General features: G+C 40.1%; 2 protein-coding genes across 3 annotated transcripts; one reads left to right on the top strand and one right to left on the bottom strand.

The window, feature by feature from the left end:
• Window positions 1-452: 452 nt before the first annotated feature.
• On the bottom strand, window positions 453-5,887 carry btf3 (basic transcription factor 3). 2 transcript variants are annotated; one of them, XM_010735308.3, is made up of 6 exons: window positions 5,760-5,887; window positions 3,299-3,367; window positions 2,757-2,870; window positions 2,456-2,657; window positions 2,232-2,288; window positions 453-1,312 (listed from the first exon to the last, which is right to left on the bottom strand). In XM_010735308.3, the coding sequence occupies exons 2-6, from the start codon at window positions 3,365-3,367 to the stop codon at window positions 1,266-1,268; spliced, it is 489 nt and encodes a 162-aa protein (XP_010733610.1). In that variant the 5' UTR covers window positions 5,760-5,887; the 3' UTR covers window positions 453-1,265. The 2 variants fall into 2 exon arrangements, with proteins under 2 accessions (XP_010733610.1, XP_010733609.1); XM_010735307.3 differs by having other exon boundaries at window positions 5,697-5,846.
• Window positions 5,888-12,708: 6,821 nt separating this feature from the next.
• Window positions 12,709-15,180, top strand: foxd1 (forkhead box D1). The gene has a single exon (XM_010735306.3). The coding sequence runs from the start codon at window positions 13,072-13,074 to the stop codon at window positions 14,131-14,133; it is 1,062 nt and encodes a 353-aa protein (XP_010733608.1). The 5' UTR covers window positions 12,709-13,071; the 3' UTR covers window positions 14,134-15,180.
• The last annotated feature ends 732 nt before the right edge of the window (window positions 15,181-15,912 follow it).

Consider the following 15,912-nt stretch of genomic DNA (forward strand, 5'->3'; position numbering starts at 1 on the left):
TATGGGCTAAGAATTTCATAACGACACTCTTTAACAACAACAGTAGTAAATGCACCAAAGAACTTTATCTATAGGGAGATCGAAAGTGTTCAGTCTCTGCCGTTTGTTTTGACTGACTCGATTAAAAGTGGCATCACTAAATGAGACATCAGGATGGATCATTGGGGGGAAAAATACATTTATATAAACAAAAATTAGCTCTAACTAGCAGTGAAAAAAAAACATGATGAAAAGATATTTCCAAATGTTTTAAGACTAAGAGTCCACAGCAACACCAGATGTTTAAAGTAAGCAGGATTCATCCATCCTCTGTTGACCATAAATGTCTCTCTCTCAAAGGACATGACAATCCACCTAATAACAAAATATTTCAGTCTGGATCAAAGTGGTGACTGACCAACATTGCTTATCCCCACATGTTGCGAGCAAAAGAATATTTCACAAACTTGTGGTTATATTTTTTTGTCTGTCTTTATTCATACGATGGTCATAATATCTCATCTGCATTTGTACTACACCATTAGACTGTACCCAAAACATATTTGATCATACAGGTGAGATCTATACATGGAGTGAAATCCTACACCTGGCAATGCAGCAGTGAGAACAAAATGTCTTTATTCCAAAACTACTTGAGGTTTTCAAGTGAAGTGCTCCTTTAACAGAGCTGCGCAACTATGTAAACAATCTGGTCAAAGATCAGCCGGCACACTTGAGCATGCTGACCGATTCAAAAAAGAAGGGCGACTGGAGTATTTCAGCTGTGGAAACAGTACTTGAGGGGGGAAAAAGAAAAACAGAAAATTTTGACTATTTATTGACAGTAGCAAAGGTTTATTCCAGATATGGTGGTTTGAGCGAGGCCACAGAGAATTAAGGTTCAGTAACATGGAGGAAACAGATGTACAGCGAGAGCCTTAAACACCACATTTTTACACACAATCGCTCACTCTAGCTGGACACACAGAGCACAACAAGCATGTGGAACGTCTGGTGGAAAAGAGAAGGTGGAATGAATACTAAAATACTGCTACCCCCTGCTTTTTAATACTTTAGAGTATTATTCTAAAAAAAAAAAAAATTCACAAGAGTATGCAAGTACTTTGTTCAGGTGTTCCACATATTACAGAATGCTCACAGTCAAAAGTTGACACATTATCCGTCTTCTCGGGGTACTTAAACGATTAACTTTCCACCTCTCAAAACAGACAGAGAAACATCTTGTGCCGCACATGGTCCTGTCAAGATTTGAGTCCCTTTTTCCTCTAGTTAGCCTCATCCTTGGATGCTTCATCAAAATTCTCCACCAGATCTGGAACAACAAAAGATTCAGTGGTGAATTGATTGAGTCGGGGTGAAAGGCATGTCCGTCCAACCAAATGACTCTCAAGAGGTGCCAGACCACAATTCAGGAAAAGCGTGTTTATCTGAAACATGATAATAGGTGTAACGTGATTCCAATTCTTTGCTCATCCTTCCCCGCGCCAATGTGCTCGACATATGAGGCCGTCGCAACTACCGAAAGCAGCTGTAAAAATTATGGCGTAAAAAGCATCAAAAAGTTGGCTTCGATTACTCCGTGAAATGTGAGAAATCTGCCTTTCCACGTTTTGGCTCAACGGGTCGAGGGTTAAACTGGAAACAATCCAAAAGGTCTGAGTAAACATGTTCTTTCAGTGGGAGAACAAAAAGGAAACTTAACTCCAATAACAACATGATGGCAGTGGCTGTTAACCCCTGTGCCATCAGGCCTCGACTCCTCCTATTGCTGAATACATGTGTAATCGTTTGTTACATTAGTGAGAGGCTAAGGCTACGGGGAGAGGAGTCCTGGGAAAAGCTCAGATTATTGTAATGGCAACCTCATGTGTTTGGCCCACTTTGCTCACAAAGAAAAGCAAACTGGATCTTAAGATCTTATAAACAATGAACATGAGATTCAAAACACCAAACCTGCAATGCACCGTCGCATACAGTCATTGATGAATCCCCTACATATGAACCCTCTCACAAGCCAAAAGAAAACAAACCTGCCATGACTATTTAACGGAGAGGAAAGACAAAAAAAAAAACATGCCCGTTAATGGACTAGTGTGAAGCAGTATTTCCAAATAAGACTGCAGAGAAGCTCGATCCAAGATGAGCACATTTTACTCGAGATACGTTGAGGTAATCTTATGTTTTGCATGGACGGTTGAGTGTAATGCAAAATAGGACATTATTGCGCTCACCTGGAACATCGTCATCTTCTTCTTCTACTGTCGCAATCGGCGCTTTTCCATCTGCAGCTGTGAGAACAAAAAAAACAAAAAAAAAAGATCTGTGAGAAGCTTGAAGAGAAATTTAGAAGGCCAAGTCCTCATCATCTAGAAAAATACAGCTATGAACCTATAGTGTGACTAAATGCTACATTATGACTTCATTCAACATGTTTGAGCGTTAAAAGGTTACCGACCCTGTTTGGGGAGGGCCTCTGCAAGTCTCCTGAGGCTCGTCAGACTGTCGGCTCCCAGCTGGTTCAGGATACCCGGCAGCATTTCGGTGAGCTGCTTGGTCTCGGCGTGGCCGGTGATGGTGAAGGTGTTGGCAGCGAGGGACGCCTGAACTTTGGGATTGTTGAAGTGGATGACTGTTCCTTGATTTGTAAACATGTTAACCTGCAACACACCAAGATTTCACACTTTACACAACAAAACAACAGGCGGTACTGACACAGATTGACCTTAAATCACAATGAGATCCGAGTTTGCACCTACCTCTTCAATACCAGAGATATTGTTGACACCGAGTTTCTTTAAGGAGAACTGGAGCTTCTTGTCGTCTGCTGTTGCTGTTCTGTGTACGACCTTCTTCTTTCTGCGAGCACTACCCTACAGAGACAACAAAGCAAACATATGCCTGTGTAAACCTCCAGTTATTAATGACCTAATAAGGCATCATCTTCTATTAATCTATTTTAGTTCACTCGCTGGAACACGACACACTGTTTTCTAAAATTAATGCTGCTATGCAACAAAAACTATAGATGAACTTGCTGGTTGTCATAAAAAAAAACGCCCTCAGAGCTTAAATTGTAAGCTCTATTAAGTAATCTCTATTAAGTCAGATCATTTCTTTTTTTGTGTGTGTGTTGTGGTCTAGCAACTGGTTTCACTTCCTTTTCCAGGGAAGCTGATGACCTGGTGCGAAGCCCGGAACACTAAGACATGGAGTAACGCAATAGGAAAAAAAAAAGCAGAGAAGGCTAGAATCAAACATTTCATGTAACCTGTGATGATGCATTTGTTTTGTCAGTTACCTTTCCGCCGATGCGGACTTGTGCCTGTAGTTTAGCAAGTTTTTCTTGATTCATAATTGCTTCTTTCATCTGAAAAAAAAATAAAAATACAGGACATGAGATTATGTTTATGTCCCCAACACAGCTGATCTAAATTATAAAAAATAAAAACACACAGATTATATGTCGGACAAACGTTACAAACTCGTGATAACATGAATCGAAACACAGTCAAGACAGAAAAACATGTTATTCACATAATGAAATGTTGCAGCAGGTTTGCTGAAAACACAGCACAGAGCAGGCACCAAGACACGAAGCACACCACGCAACCAAAGAACGGAAAGATCTTTGTTGTCTCACATCAAATAATAAAAAACATCACAGTGAATGAAGCTACATTTATTTTAGTCATTCAAAGCTCAACAACATCCCGGTATTAATAAATTAGAAGCTGCTGCGGTGCATTACTTTGTCTTGATACTCTGGGTGAACCTTTATGTGCTAAAATCAAGTCCAACAAGACAGTGTGTCCAGCTGAACACAGAAATCCCTCCAAACTGTCTCCTTGCCTAGTTGAGGCACTGCAAACACACCATGTTGTCAGAAACACAAATCTGGTTCATGTACACAGGGTGTAAAAGCAGGGGTGTCCAAACTTCATACTAAACTTTTAAAAAAAACGATCGCTCTTGCCACATCTACAGCAGCAGTTATTTATTTTTTTGGCCTTTTATGCCTTTATTGATAGTACAGCTGAACTTTTATGCCTTTATTGATAGTACAGCTGAAGATAGACAGGAAACAGGAAGCAGAGAGAGGGGGAGTGACAAGCAGCCGTCCAAGGCGGGATTCGAACCGGGGCCAGCTGCAGCGAGGACTATAGCCTCCACACACGGGGCGGCCGCTCAACCCACTACCCACACCCACACCGACCGCCCCTACAGCAGCAGTTATGTCCTTAGAGGTTAACATTTAGTGCATTCAGACCAGAAAAAGCCAAATCTGCCACAATATCTGACAATCCTAACATAAGCCATAAATAATACACAAAGCTGCGGCCGAATGAAATCTAATCACAGGGCCATGATTGGCCCCCGGGCTGGACTTTGGACATTCCTGGTGTAGAGGATAATAGAAAGATAAAACGGACAATAAATAGTGTTAGATGTGGTAGATGATCAGGTGAATGCCTCTTTATAAGGCTTTGATTTACATATTGCACAGTTCATTGTTACTTGTTTTTTTAATCTACTGTTACTGGTTCTTTTTAACTGTTATTTATTTCAAAACTAAATTATCTCATATCTCACTGACTGTTACCTCACTGCTACTTGTTTTTTTTTACTGTTACTGGTTCTATTTAACTGTTATTTATACATGTGTATGTAGTGTGTATATATTGTTTAAAATAGGATATTGTATAGGGTATATTGTTAAAGTTTTGTTTTCTTACTACTGTTTTCTTGCTATCACTTACCATTTGGGAGCTGCGGTAACAAAAACAATTTCCCTACAGGGATTAATAAAGTATTTCTGATTGACTTTTTAAATTGGGGTCCTTATCATGACTAAATGGCTGTGGACACTGTGTGTCCACCCTCCACACAAAGTGTAGATTAAATGTGGCATATTTACATTTATTTATTCATGACATTTGTTTTTATTTATTTATTTATTAATTATCAGTGTCTCTCTGCAGCCACTGGCATTTCAACAGGAGATATGATAACTGCTCCACCATCATCACAAAGAAATGTTACTACTACTTTCATGCACATGTGCCAAAAACATGATCTTAGCTCTTCGATATAAAACACGTGTAACTTGTCTAATGAAATCTAATCTTAATCTAATCTGATGCCAAACAAGGTGTGAACATGTGATCAGGAAATCCTACTTCAGCAACACACACACACACATGAGGAGGCTTTGGGTGTGTGTGGGTGTGGTAAGACCAGTTTTTTTTTCAAAGCGATAAGACAGACTTTAAAAAGTCCAGTAAGGAGTTGTCAGTGCCGCTGTAAACTGCGCCATATTACGCGTTATTATCTACAGAAACGTGCAGTTTGCGTGTTATCTGCATTGTGGACAACAGGCGAAGATAGCACACAAACACAACAAAAGGCTGCGGCGGGCCCGACAAACTAAATTAAACCGCCCACACACACACACACACGAGGAAAACAAAAAGCACCACAGGTGACTTCAGGTAGGTTTAAACAAACACTTGCTGACTAATTCAGCCAAGCGTCGTAAAACAAGGTGTGTTAAAGCTTTTTGTCCGCAGGCTAACTTCAGCTAGCTCCTTAGCTTAACATGGAGACAGTGGAGTGGTCGGGCCGCCTGTCACTCACACACACAGCAAACAGTCAAACCACCCTCGGCGGCGGAGGTCAGAGAAAAGGCTTTCGTTTACCTCTTGGCGTCGTATCGGGGGGAAACAGTGCAGGGAAGAAGGTATTTAAAGCTCCTCACTGACCTGTAAACTAACAGCAGACACATGCGGGGAGCAAGATGGAAGCGAGAGAGAGAGAGAGAGGAGGGTGGAAGTGACGTGCGGCAAACAGGAGAGCAACCAGAGGAGGTGCTGCTGCAGCCCTGAGTCTGGCTTCACAGGCGCTCAGCCTTTCTTAAAATAAAACAGGTTTCTCAATGAGCAGGAGTGTCCAACTTTAGATTTAATAATGTGAAGATGTATCTCTTGCAATAATATTTATTATTTGTATCATGGTCACTTTCTTTTGCAATATTTCTTACACACACTACTACAACACTTGTTTGCTGATTTAAAACAAAAATCCCAATGCCCTTTTTTTTTCCTGTTTATCACAACAAGTCAAAATTATGTTCAGAGTCTCTGATTACACTTTCATAAAGCATTCACCCACATCTCAGTCAGCTGACACGCGTGATGTAAATAAGTAAAACGGCAGTTATTTTGATCACACTATGGTCACAATCAAAAAATTATTTTTTCACTATATTATTATTTACATGCATTTTAACCCAGACACACACACATGCAGTACAACGGCATAGACATGCAAATGTGGAGAGAGATGGTGGAGTGATGGGCAGCCAGTCAGACCAGCGCCCAGTGAGCAGTTAGGGGGGTTCGGTGCCTTGCTCAAGGGCACCTCAGCAGTGCCCAGGAGGTGAACTGGCACCTCTCAAGCTACCAGTCCACCTTCCATTTTTGGTCCATGTGGGACTTGGACCGGCCACCCTCCGGTTCCCAAGCCAAGTCCCTATGGACCGAGCCTTTTTATCCTCAGTACTAAGGTTGATTGTTTTTCGTGTTTATTGTGTAGGTTATAGATATTTCTATATTATTTGTTGCCTTTTCTACTTTTTTCTAATTCTGTAGTGTATGCTACACTTTCCTCTGCTGCTGTAACGAGTCAATTTCCCCGTGGTGGGATGAATAAAGTATATCTAATCTAAATCTAATCTAATGCACAGGGGCCAATACTTTTATTACTTTACTTTCAATATAAAAATGAAAAAAAAAGACCAATAAAAGTTACATACAAATGCACTGTTGTATGGAACATGTTAAGACATTATGAAGTTGATACAATTCTTATGTTCATTCTAAACATGACTTATTATGTGTTTTATGCATAAAACGTGTCACTCTTGCTCTTCTCTTCAACAAAAAACATTCAGAAAGTCATATTTTGTGTGAACATCTAAAGAAGAAGATATACTTTATTAATCCCCACAACGGGGAAATTCTTTTTTTCACTCAGTTTTTTTATTTACATGCATTTTTAACCCCAAACACACACACAGTACAAGTACAAGGCTCATAGATATGCAAATGTGGAGAGAGATGGTGGAGTGATGTGCAGCCAGTCAGACTGGCACCCTGCGAGCAGTTGGGGGGGTTCGGTGCCTTGCTCAGGGGCATCTCAGCAGTGCCCAGGAGGTGAGCTGGCACCTCTCCAGCTACAAGTCCACCCTCCATATTTTGGGTCCATGCTGGACTTTGACCGGCCACCCTCCGGTTCCCAAGCCAAGTCTCTATGGACTGAGCTACTGCCGACTAGCAGTTAAGTCCTTAAAGGTTCAAATGCTTCATTATGTCAACCAAAAAAAAAAGCCAAATTTTGCAGCCATACAGTTTCTGACAATCCTAGCAGGCCATAAATAATATATTATAAAAAAGAAGCTTCGGGCCGCATGAAATCTGACCCCGGGCCGGACTTTGGACATCCTTGGCCTAAAGAATGAGTTAGAAAAGAGTTAAAGAGTGTTAGGGGTGTGCTGAGAGTTTGTTTACCTATTTTTAAATCAACTGTATCAATAAGTAATTGAAAACTTACCCACCTCTGTATTTATCACCATACGTCAGGTTAGGAGAGTTTAGGTTTGGGTTTTAGGTACCACAGAGACCATTATGCATTAATCTAATAAATCACATTGTGCCCGGCTGTCTCAAACTGAACATCTGTTAATGTTGTCTTCATCCAGCTGCTTCACACGCAGGTGCACAGTGTGCAGAGATGTTTGAGATATAGCCTGAAGAGTTAACTGATGGCTTGTTGTTGTAAATCAAGTCAAGTAAGTCTTCAGGTATTTTCAGTGCTCTTTTGCCAGATCATTACAATGAACAGACATGGATGAGGGGTTGTGATTCAGTCCCTACTCAGGACAACAAGATCATTTCCAGTCTGTATAATTACTAATAGTTCTTTGAAGAAGACTCGGCTAGTAACTCGGCTAGATTTATCCAGACTTCTACTCTGAGGGTGATGTTAAAATTTCGACATAACCACTTTGCAATGTTATGTCTTAGTTTGGGAAGTTGCCCTGATTTGTTCTGGAATAAGCTCTTGCCTCATGGGAGGACAACTCAAAAAAATCAAACCACTAAGAAATCTTTCCACTGCCTTGTTTGTCATGTTAGCACAAGAGGTTCAGGCTGCAGCTGACAGCGTTTCCTTTAGACTGATCTATAGGTTTATTGCAGTCACCAGTTAGTGGCCACATGACGTGGACATGTTAGGCACCTGTGGAGAGAGAACAAGGCGTTTCATTACGTACTGATACCCTGCTGAGTGTGCTGATGAGGGTAAATTAGCATTTTACACTGCGGTGTTGGCATGTTGCCTGTTTTTGCAGAGACAATTGTTTTTATAATGCAATTCAACTAGTGGACTGGATGAAAAATAGATTATATTTTACAGCTACATGAAAACATACATCTGTGTTTCCCTTTAATTTGTTCTTTTGAAAATATTTCATTGCACACCTTCACACCTATATGATGTTTCACGATAAAAAATGACTCCAAACCCTGAAACGATGTTTTTGCTTCGTTTTCCATAAACCGTAGAAGCACATAGAGACACATTTTGTCCATCATATTTCAATTTGCATGGCACTGCTCCTCTCTCAGCTGTACGTTACACTTTTACCTTTGATATCATTCAGTCTGAGCTCAACTGAAAAGAAAAGTAATAAGAGTAAGTGTGTGCTGCTGGGTCAGATATGATATGTGCAGTTCACATCAGATCTTCTTAAATCTGGAAAATCAGCCTTCTGTGAAGTTTCAGTGCACTCCAAGAGTTATTTTGAAATCATGTGCTGTCATTTACACTGTGTGTGAGCGAGTGAACATTTCATCGCAACCATCTTTTCTCTGTTTGTCTTTCAGATACCGAACTTTTCCAGGTAAAAAAGAAGTGAGTGACTTAGGAAAAGGTAAGACTTTTAAGGCCCTCTACTCAAAACACAACAAGTCAGCATTGTCTTTCTGGTCTGTGGGTGTTGTTAGTTAAGAAACTGAAGAGTATCTGAAGATTTCTTTCTGTATGATGTTGAACATTATAACACTAAATAGTAAATCTAGAAAGAAGCATTTTCTGTTTGTTGCACCCTGGGCTATTTTCCTTAATATATTCTGTAAAACCAAACAAACTACAAAATAAATAACATTAATTACTACACCATTGCCCTTACAAACCATATTAATGACAATAATAACGATCGTAGTATGATCAGAGTTTTCCTTTTTTGTATGAGTGTATGTTTAGTTTCAATATTTATCACAAACTTGCATATGAAACAGATATTTGCAGCCCCTGATACCCTTAAAACCTCATCAGAAACTGAAACATAACTATGAATTAATAAATAAACATAATAAATAAGCACATTTTCTAGTAGGTTACATGCATGCACAATACATCTTTAGAAATAGGGTTACAACTACAATAGATGTATCAGACAACATATAGGCAATACAACTGACATTTACTCATAAATAGAAAATCACATGCTTTCTCCAGCCTGACTCATCATGGAGCTGTTTCAGGGACCTTTAGTGCAGGAAGGCTGTTTTTGTCTTGGGCTCTCAAAGTAAGTGTCCAATAGTTGTGTGAAATTATAGTTATTAATGAAAGTTCCTAAAATAATACTTAAAACGAGTGATAACTTGGGAAATATCACTACCTCTGATTACTACAGTTGAAATATATATATATATATATATTTTTTCAAGGGACAAATTTCCTTATCGATCAATTCAGAGTTTGATTTACTAAATGTGAACACAGTGTTATAGTGCAATAATAAAAACATACAACATGTTTTGACCGTTTTATGTGGATCTCTTAGTATTGAAATGGAGATTTAATACAATATATTTTACATACATAGACCTATGGATCATTTTTCTTCTCTCCAGTCCACTTCACGCACAGTATCTTCTAGTATCTGTTGGTACTTTGTCTCGCCCTTTCTGCATGTGATACACATTAATCACATGCCCCACAGACCTCTCTCTCTCTCTCTCTCTCTCTCTCCCTCGCTCAGGTGACACCAGGGGAGTTTTGTCAGAGACAGAGCAGGCAGACAGGCAGGGATTGCGTTTAAACGGCTAAGTGCTTTCTCGGTACCCCGTGGCACGGAAACACCCTCAGAAACACTGCAGAGGGGTTTACCACCCATGCGAGTGCTGCTGCGGTTGTAAGTGTCGGCTCAAGAAAAAAGAAAAAAAAAAAAAAATCACCCGGTCTTTATTCATTTAATGTTTTTTTTCTGACTTAAGTTTGAGGAGTTCTAAATTTTTATCTTTTTGGCTCTGCAAACTCCATTTTATTATGTTTTTAATTTGGAACAGACCTTTAAGTGGGTAATCACTCAACTCATTGCTCAAGGCGTAACAATGTCCAAAAACTTACGCAGAACAATCAGTGAATAGAAATGTTAAAGATGACTTTTTTTATTTAATTTTTTAAAAAGTGACACATTAACTTCGTTTCTGTGAAGTTTTGTTTGATAAATTCACGCACGAGTCCTTAAGACACATTAAGTCATCACACGAGCTGGTTCTTGATTATTTGACTTAATATGAGTGAGATCAATGGATTATTAAAACAACACCAGACTTTACATGAACGAGTCTTGTTATGAATTATACTTACTCAAGTTATTAATTATTATAATCAGAAAGTATTTCATTAAAATAAAGGGTGAGTACTCCTAACTTTCTCTGTCGAGTTTTTTTTAAATGAGATTATATTTTATATTTTATATTATATTATTTTTTATTTTATATTTGTTGTTTGTTTTTTGAAAATTAAAAATCAATAATCAATATAAAATATATATAAAGTTTATTATATGGTGATAGTCTGTCATTTTAAAGTGTGAAGTTGTAGAAGTGATGAGTAATAAAAGAAACAGAGCCTTCAGTCGGTTCAACTAAAACAGAATAACCATCAGTGTGAGCAGAAATCACAGAAAATATTTGTATTTTTTCCTCCTAATTAATATAAAATATCGCCGTGACGTTTATTGTGTCTAGAAATGAATTATTATCTGTAGTATTTTATAAATGTTCAAGGCCTGTAGAGCTTTATGTCAGATGAACTTTGCACTTTACACCAAACTTTACACTAAAAACAGTTCGTCTAAGAGAAGTTACTTCTATATTCCAGGTTGTTAGAGACTTTAGAGTTTTTTATCTGTTATGGGCCCAAAGTGTTTGAATCATGACGCAGGTTCACCGGTAGATGGCGCTGGACAAATGGTTAAATGGGAAACTCTGAAAAGTTCCTGATGGGCCACACAGTACCTGAAAGCATCTCTCAGCTTTAAAGAAAGTCATAATAGACTGTGCAGATTTTTTATTTTTAATAAAAGACGTCTAAATGTGTTTTAATCCAACTGCATCTCTGAAAACTGGACACAGTTTTTATTTTTAGAAGATAAAAAATAAAAAGCAAAATGCTCAGAAGTTTGTGAAAGTTTTTTTTTTTCCTCTTTAATGACTCTATTAAACTCGTATTGGTGTAATATTTTTGTAAATATTGTACTTTGCTTTGTTTAAATTTGTTTTTGCTCAAATATTTAGAGCATCTCTGCTCTTTGTCCCTGACAAACAACAAAAATCATTTCCAGCATAAAACACATCAGACACATCTGAAGCTGAACGGCAGACATGGTCGTTTAGAATAAAAGCACAATACAACATCATCTATATTCATACTTTATTACCATATTCTAACTTCTCATGAAGCCTGAACCGCCTGTAATATTAAATGTGAAATCACTGATTGTTTTATTTCTAGATATGTCTGCATAATTATGTATGAATTATTATTATTATGCTTTTCCATAGACTTACACACATTGTGTCATTTTTATTTTTTTATTCAGTCCTGAAAACCCTCTTGAGATTTTTATTTTATTTTATTTATTTTGGCTTTTATACAAACAGATGCACCTATTTATATAATATGAACTAATCTCACAGCTCGACAAAATAAAATAAATAGAAATAGAAACACACACACACACACACACACACACACACTGAGCACCATGTTCCAGACGCACGGCAGAGGCCTTATATGTGGGGCTTGCATGCTCTGCGTGACCCGTGACTGATTCGAGTTAACAGCTGACTCTTTTCCATTACAAATGGCTCGCGGATAATCTAGATAACTACCGGATCACGCAAACTGAGCTGCCTGGATACGGTGCACCAGGCTCCGCCACTATTGCAGAAGAAGGCATTCATATTCCACATCACACGTTTATTATTATTATTATTATTTAGATTTTAGCAGAAATCTATTTTTTTAGTCCAAATTATTTTGATTTAAATGAAAAAAGTGTCATTAAACAAAACATCCACTTCGATCTCAGCAATGACCATATACCAGCAATTAGACTTTCTTAAGGATGTTTTATTTTTTATATATATCTTCCAAAATCTATTTTTGCGCAAAACACCGGGGTGGAATAAAAGCTCCAGATCAGTGTGGACTTCAGGGCCACCGTGGATGACCACTAAAAAGGATGTAGGCCACACCAAACTTTTTTTTTTTTTTTTTCAAACCACTCACAGTTAATTTTCAAAGACCTTTTTTTTTTTTGTTATTTAATTTTTTCTCTCTCTTTTCATTTGCCTCCGTGACGTTTCTTGCCCATGTGATCAGGGCGGCGGTATAAATAACGAGAGAAGATCCGCCCCCTCTGTGATTCAAGGTTTTAGACCTTTTGCAGGTTTCCCGGCACATTTCTCAGCCTGGCACCGACCGGGGTCGTTCGTTACTCGGCGATAATAATAAAAAAAATAACTGAATAAAACAAGTTTTCTCTGAAAACATATGGAAATAGGTGGAAAACAGGGGGGCATCTCTCAACGACGGCGACACGCGCTCCTCTCCTCTCCCCCTCCTCATATGAGTTTTTGAAGAGGGAGGGCAGGGCAGCTTGTGCATCTCATCGTCTTCCTCATCTGGCGTCGGAGGGCACAGCCGTGTGTGTGAGCCATGACTCTGAGCTCCGAGATGTCGGATGCCTCCATCCTTTCGGAAGAGACAGACATAGACGTGGTCGGAGAAGGGGAGGATGGGGACAACCAGACGCGCTCCTACGTGGACGAGGTGGCACAGATGCACGACGGCATCCTCCTGGACGGCTCTCCTCCTCCGTGCCTGGACAGCTCCACCTCCTCAAGGGATACCTACAAGCCGGCGGGCAAGAACACCCTGGTGAAGCCCCCTTACTCCTACATCGCTTTGATCACCATGGCCATCCTGCAGAGTCCAAAAAAGAGGCTCACTCTCAGCGAGATCTGCGACTTCATCAGCAACCGCTTCCCGTACTACAGGGAGAAGTTCCCGGCCTGGCAGAACTCCATCAGACACAACTTATCCCTCAATGACTGCTTCGTGAAGATACCGAGGGAGCCCGGGAACCCTGGGAAGGGTAACTACTGGACCTTGGACCCGGAGTCGGCTGATATGTTTGATAACGGGAGCTTTCTGAGGCGGAGGAAACGCTTCAAGCGGCAGCAGGCGCAGGACCTGCTCCGGGAACACAACAGCTTTATCCCCGCCGCCGCTGCGTACGGATACGGACCGTACGGTTGCGGAGGATACGGCATCCAGCTCCAGTCGTATCACACACACTCTGCACTTTTTGCTTTTCAACAGCAGCAGCAGCAGCAGCAGCAACAGCAGCACTCCAGGCATTCACACTCACACACGGGAACCATTATCCCTGCGCCGTCTTTGATGGCCACCACCACGGACTTAGCCAGGAGTAGGTTTTATCCTCAGCTCAGCTCCAGCCTGGGCTCAGCCAGCGTGCAGGCTGCAGCCCCGGTGCAGAAGTCCAGCTCTCCGGTGCAGCGTTCCCCCTTCTCCATAGAGAGTATCATCGGAGGGTCACTGAGCCCTTCCAGGACTTCCCCGGTTGTTGTCCCGGTCTTACCCACCTCTTTGGGGCCTGCAGCAGTCAGCCAGACGCAGACCGTCCATCCCGGAGCTGTTTTACACCCGGTTGAAAACTTTCCGAACAGAGTTGTGAGCGGCTCTAGCGGCTGTTAAATGTCTTAAGAACAAACTTTTTTTTTTCCAAGAAACTAAAAATTAAAAAAAAAAAGAAACAGCAGCAAAAACAAAAAAACGCCCCTCTTTGAAGGTAGGATTATTTTTGTATGTTTGTTTGATAGCACGCAGCTGAATGATGGACATGAACTACACTATTTGTGCCTATATTCATGCTGTTTAAAAAAAAAAAAGAAGATATATTTATGTTCCTTTTTTTCGGTGTGAATCAGATTTTTTTTTAAACCACGAACTTTTCTTGTATTTTTTCCATCAAGTGATTCGTTTCAGTCACTGTTTTTTTTAGGACGTCTCAGGATATAATGGACAGGTTATAAGTGATCACATGTTTAAAAATGAAAAAAAAGTCAAGAGAAAGAAAATAGGCTGATAATGTATTTGTGTCAAACACATCCATGTTTGTTTGTTTTTTTATTAGTTTGACAAATCAAAACGTTTTTTTCTTACAGTTTTGATTTGAACTTTGTATTAAAAGAAAAAAAGAACACAGAGAGCAAAAGTCATACATTTATAATAATATGCAGTGTGTGTTTATTTCAGTAATAAAACATTGTACATTTTTGGCAAAGTATTGTGTAACTGAAGTGTGATATTTTTACACAGTTTGTTTTTTCAACAAGAATAAATTTCGTTTTGCAAAAAAAAAAAAGGAAAAAAAAGTTAATTTGTTTGGACATAAATTTATTAAATAACGTTGAGCCTCCCTGGGGGCCTATATGCTGCTACCCCAGGGTTTACACCGAGGAGGGAATTAGGCTGGATAATGTTGCCAATAACTTAAAGTTGCTAGTGTTTTTGGGATTGTGCAAATTAATCAGCTGATACAGTAACAGATTATAGGTTAATACTAATTTCTGCATGGCTTTGAATGGTGGGGAGGGTGCAAAGTGTGTGTGCGCAGCCTCAATTGAAATGCATTTTGTGATCAGTTTATTCAGATGTTGGCCCCACTCTCTAGTATCAGTGCTGTACACGTTGGAACATGCGCACAGGAGGCCTGCGTGTCCACCTGACCTCTCTCACACTCATCCTCGTAATTACGGTGAGCGGACAGGAAGGTGTCAGCGGGGTGAGACAGGGGCTGTATTTTTGCCTGCTTCAGGTCGGTGATTACACCGGTGCTGATGTCGACAGCTGGTCAGCTCTTGAGAAAACACTCCTCATCCAGTGTTTCATTATCCGCTCTTATTTGTCACAGTTTTTTCCACCCCTCTCCAGAGAAAATGAAATATGTTGCCTCCTGATAGCTAGTTCTGGTGTGTGTGTGTGTGTGTGTGTGTGTGTGTGTGTGTGTGTGTGTGTGTGTGTGTGTGTGTGTGTGCCACGGGGCCAGCAGGGCTCATGGACCACCTTTCATCATCTCACCATTTATAGTGTTTACTCACCTTTTATTTTTGACCCTCATAGGAGAAAATACATGACATTTGTAATGTGGAAGTAGGCGATGGCACAAAAAGCCAAACGTGCTGCTTTTACGCATGAGCACAGAGAGATTTGCAGATAATTAAAGGCTGTGAGGAGCTAAAGAAAGACCTCCAAGTGGATTCAACTGTTGATTTACTATTATTAATTTCAGTCACGGGCAGGTGCAAAATCTCAGGAGTGCAGCACCTGTGATGCTGCGTGTGTCAGACCCCTTCCTTTCCATTTTTCATGCGTGTGTATGTAGCCTTTACTGTACATCCCCGCTGCTTCCGTGACTGGATGTGTGCTCCCGGTCGACCGCATGTGTCTGCCTCCCCAGATTCAAAGCAACGT

Source organism: Larimichthys crocea, chromosome IX, assembly GCF_000972845.2.
Source record: "Larimichthys crocea isolate SSNF chromosome IX, L_crocea_2.0, whole genome shotgun sequence".
Classification (NCBI taxonomy): domain Eukaryota; kingdom Metazoa; phylum Chordata; class Actinopteri; family Sciaenidae; genus Larimichthys; species Larimichthys crocea.

Bases quoted from the DNA above. Each gene is read 5' to 3' on its own strand.
- btf3 (XM_010735308.3), bottom strand. From the start codon at position 3,367: ATGAAAGAAGCAATTATGAATCAAGAAAAACTTGCTAAACTACAGGCA. The intron at 2,289-2,455 runs GTCGGTAACCTT...TTGTTCTCACAG, and splicing joins AGAGGCCCTCCCCAAACAGG to CTGCAGATGGAAAAGCGCCG. The intron at 1,313-2,231 runs GTGAGCGCAATA...TTGTTGTTCCAG, and splicing joins AGAAGATGACGATGTTCCAG to ATCTGGTGGAGAATTTTGAT.
- foxd1 (XM_010735306.3), top strand. From the start codon at position 13,072: ATGACTCTGAGCTCCGAGATGTCGGATGCCTCCATCCTTTCGGAAGAG.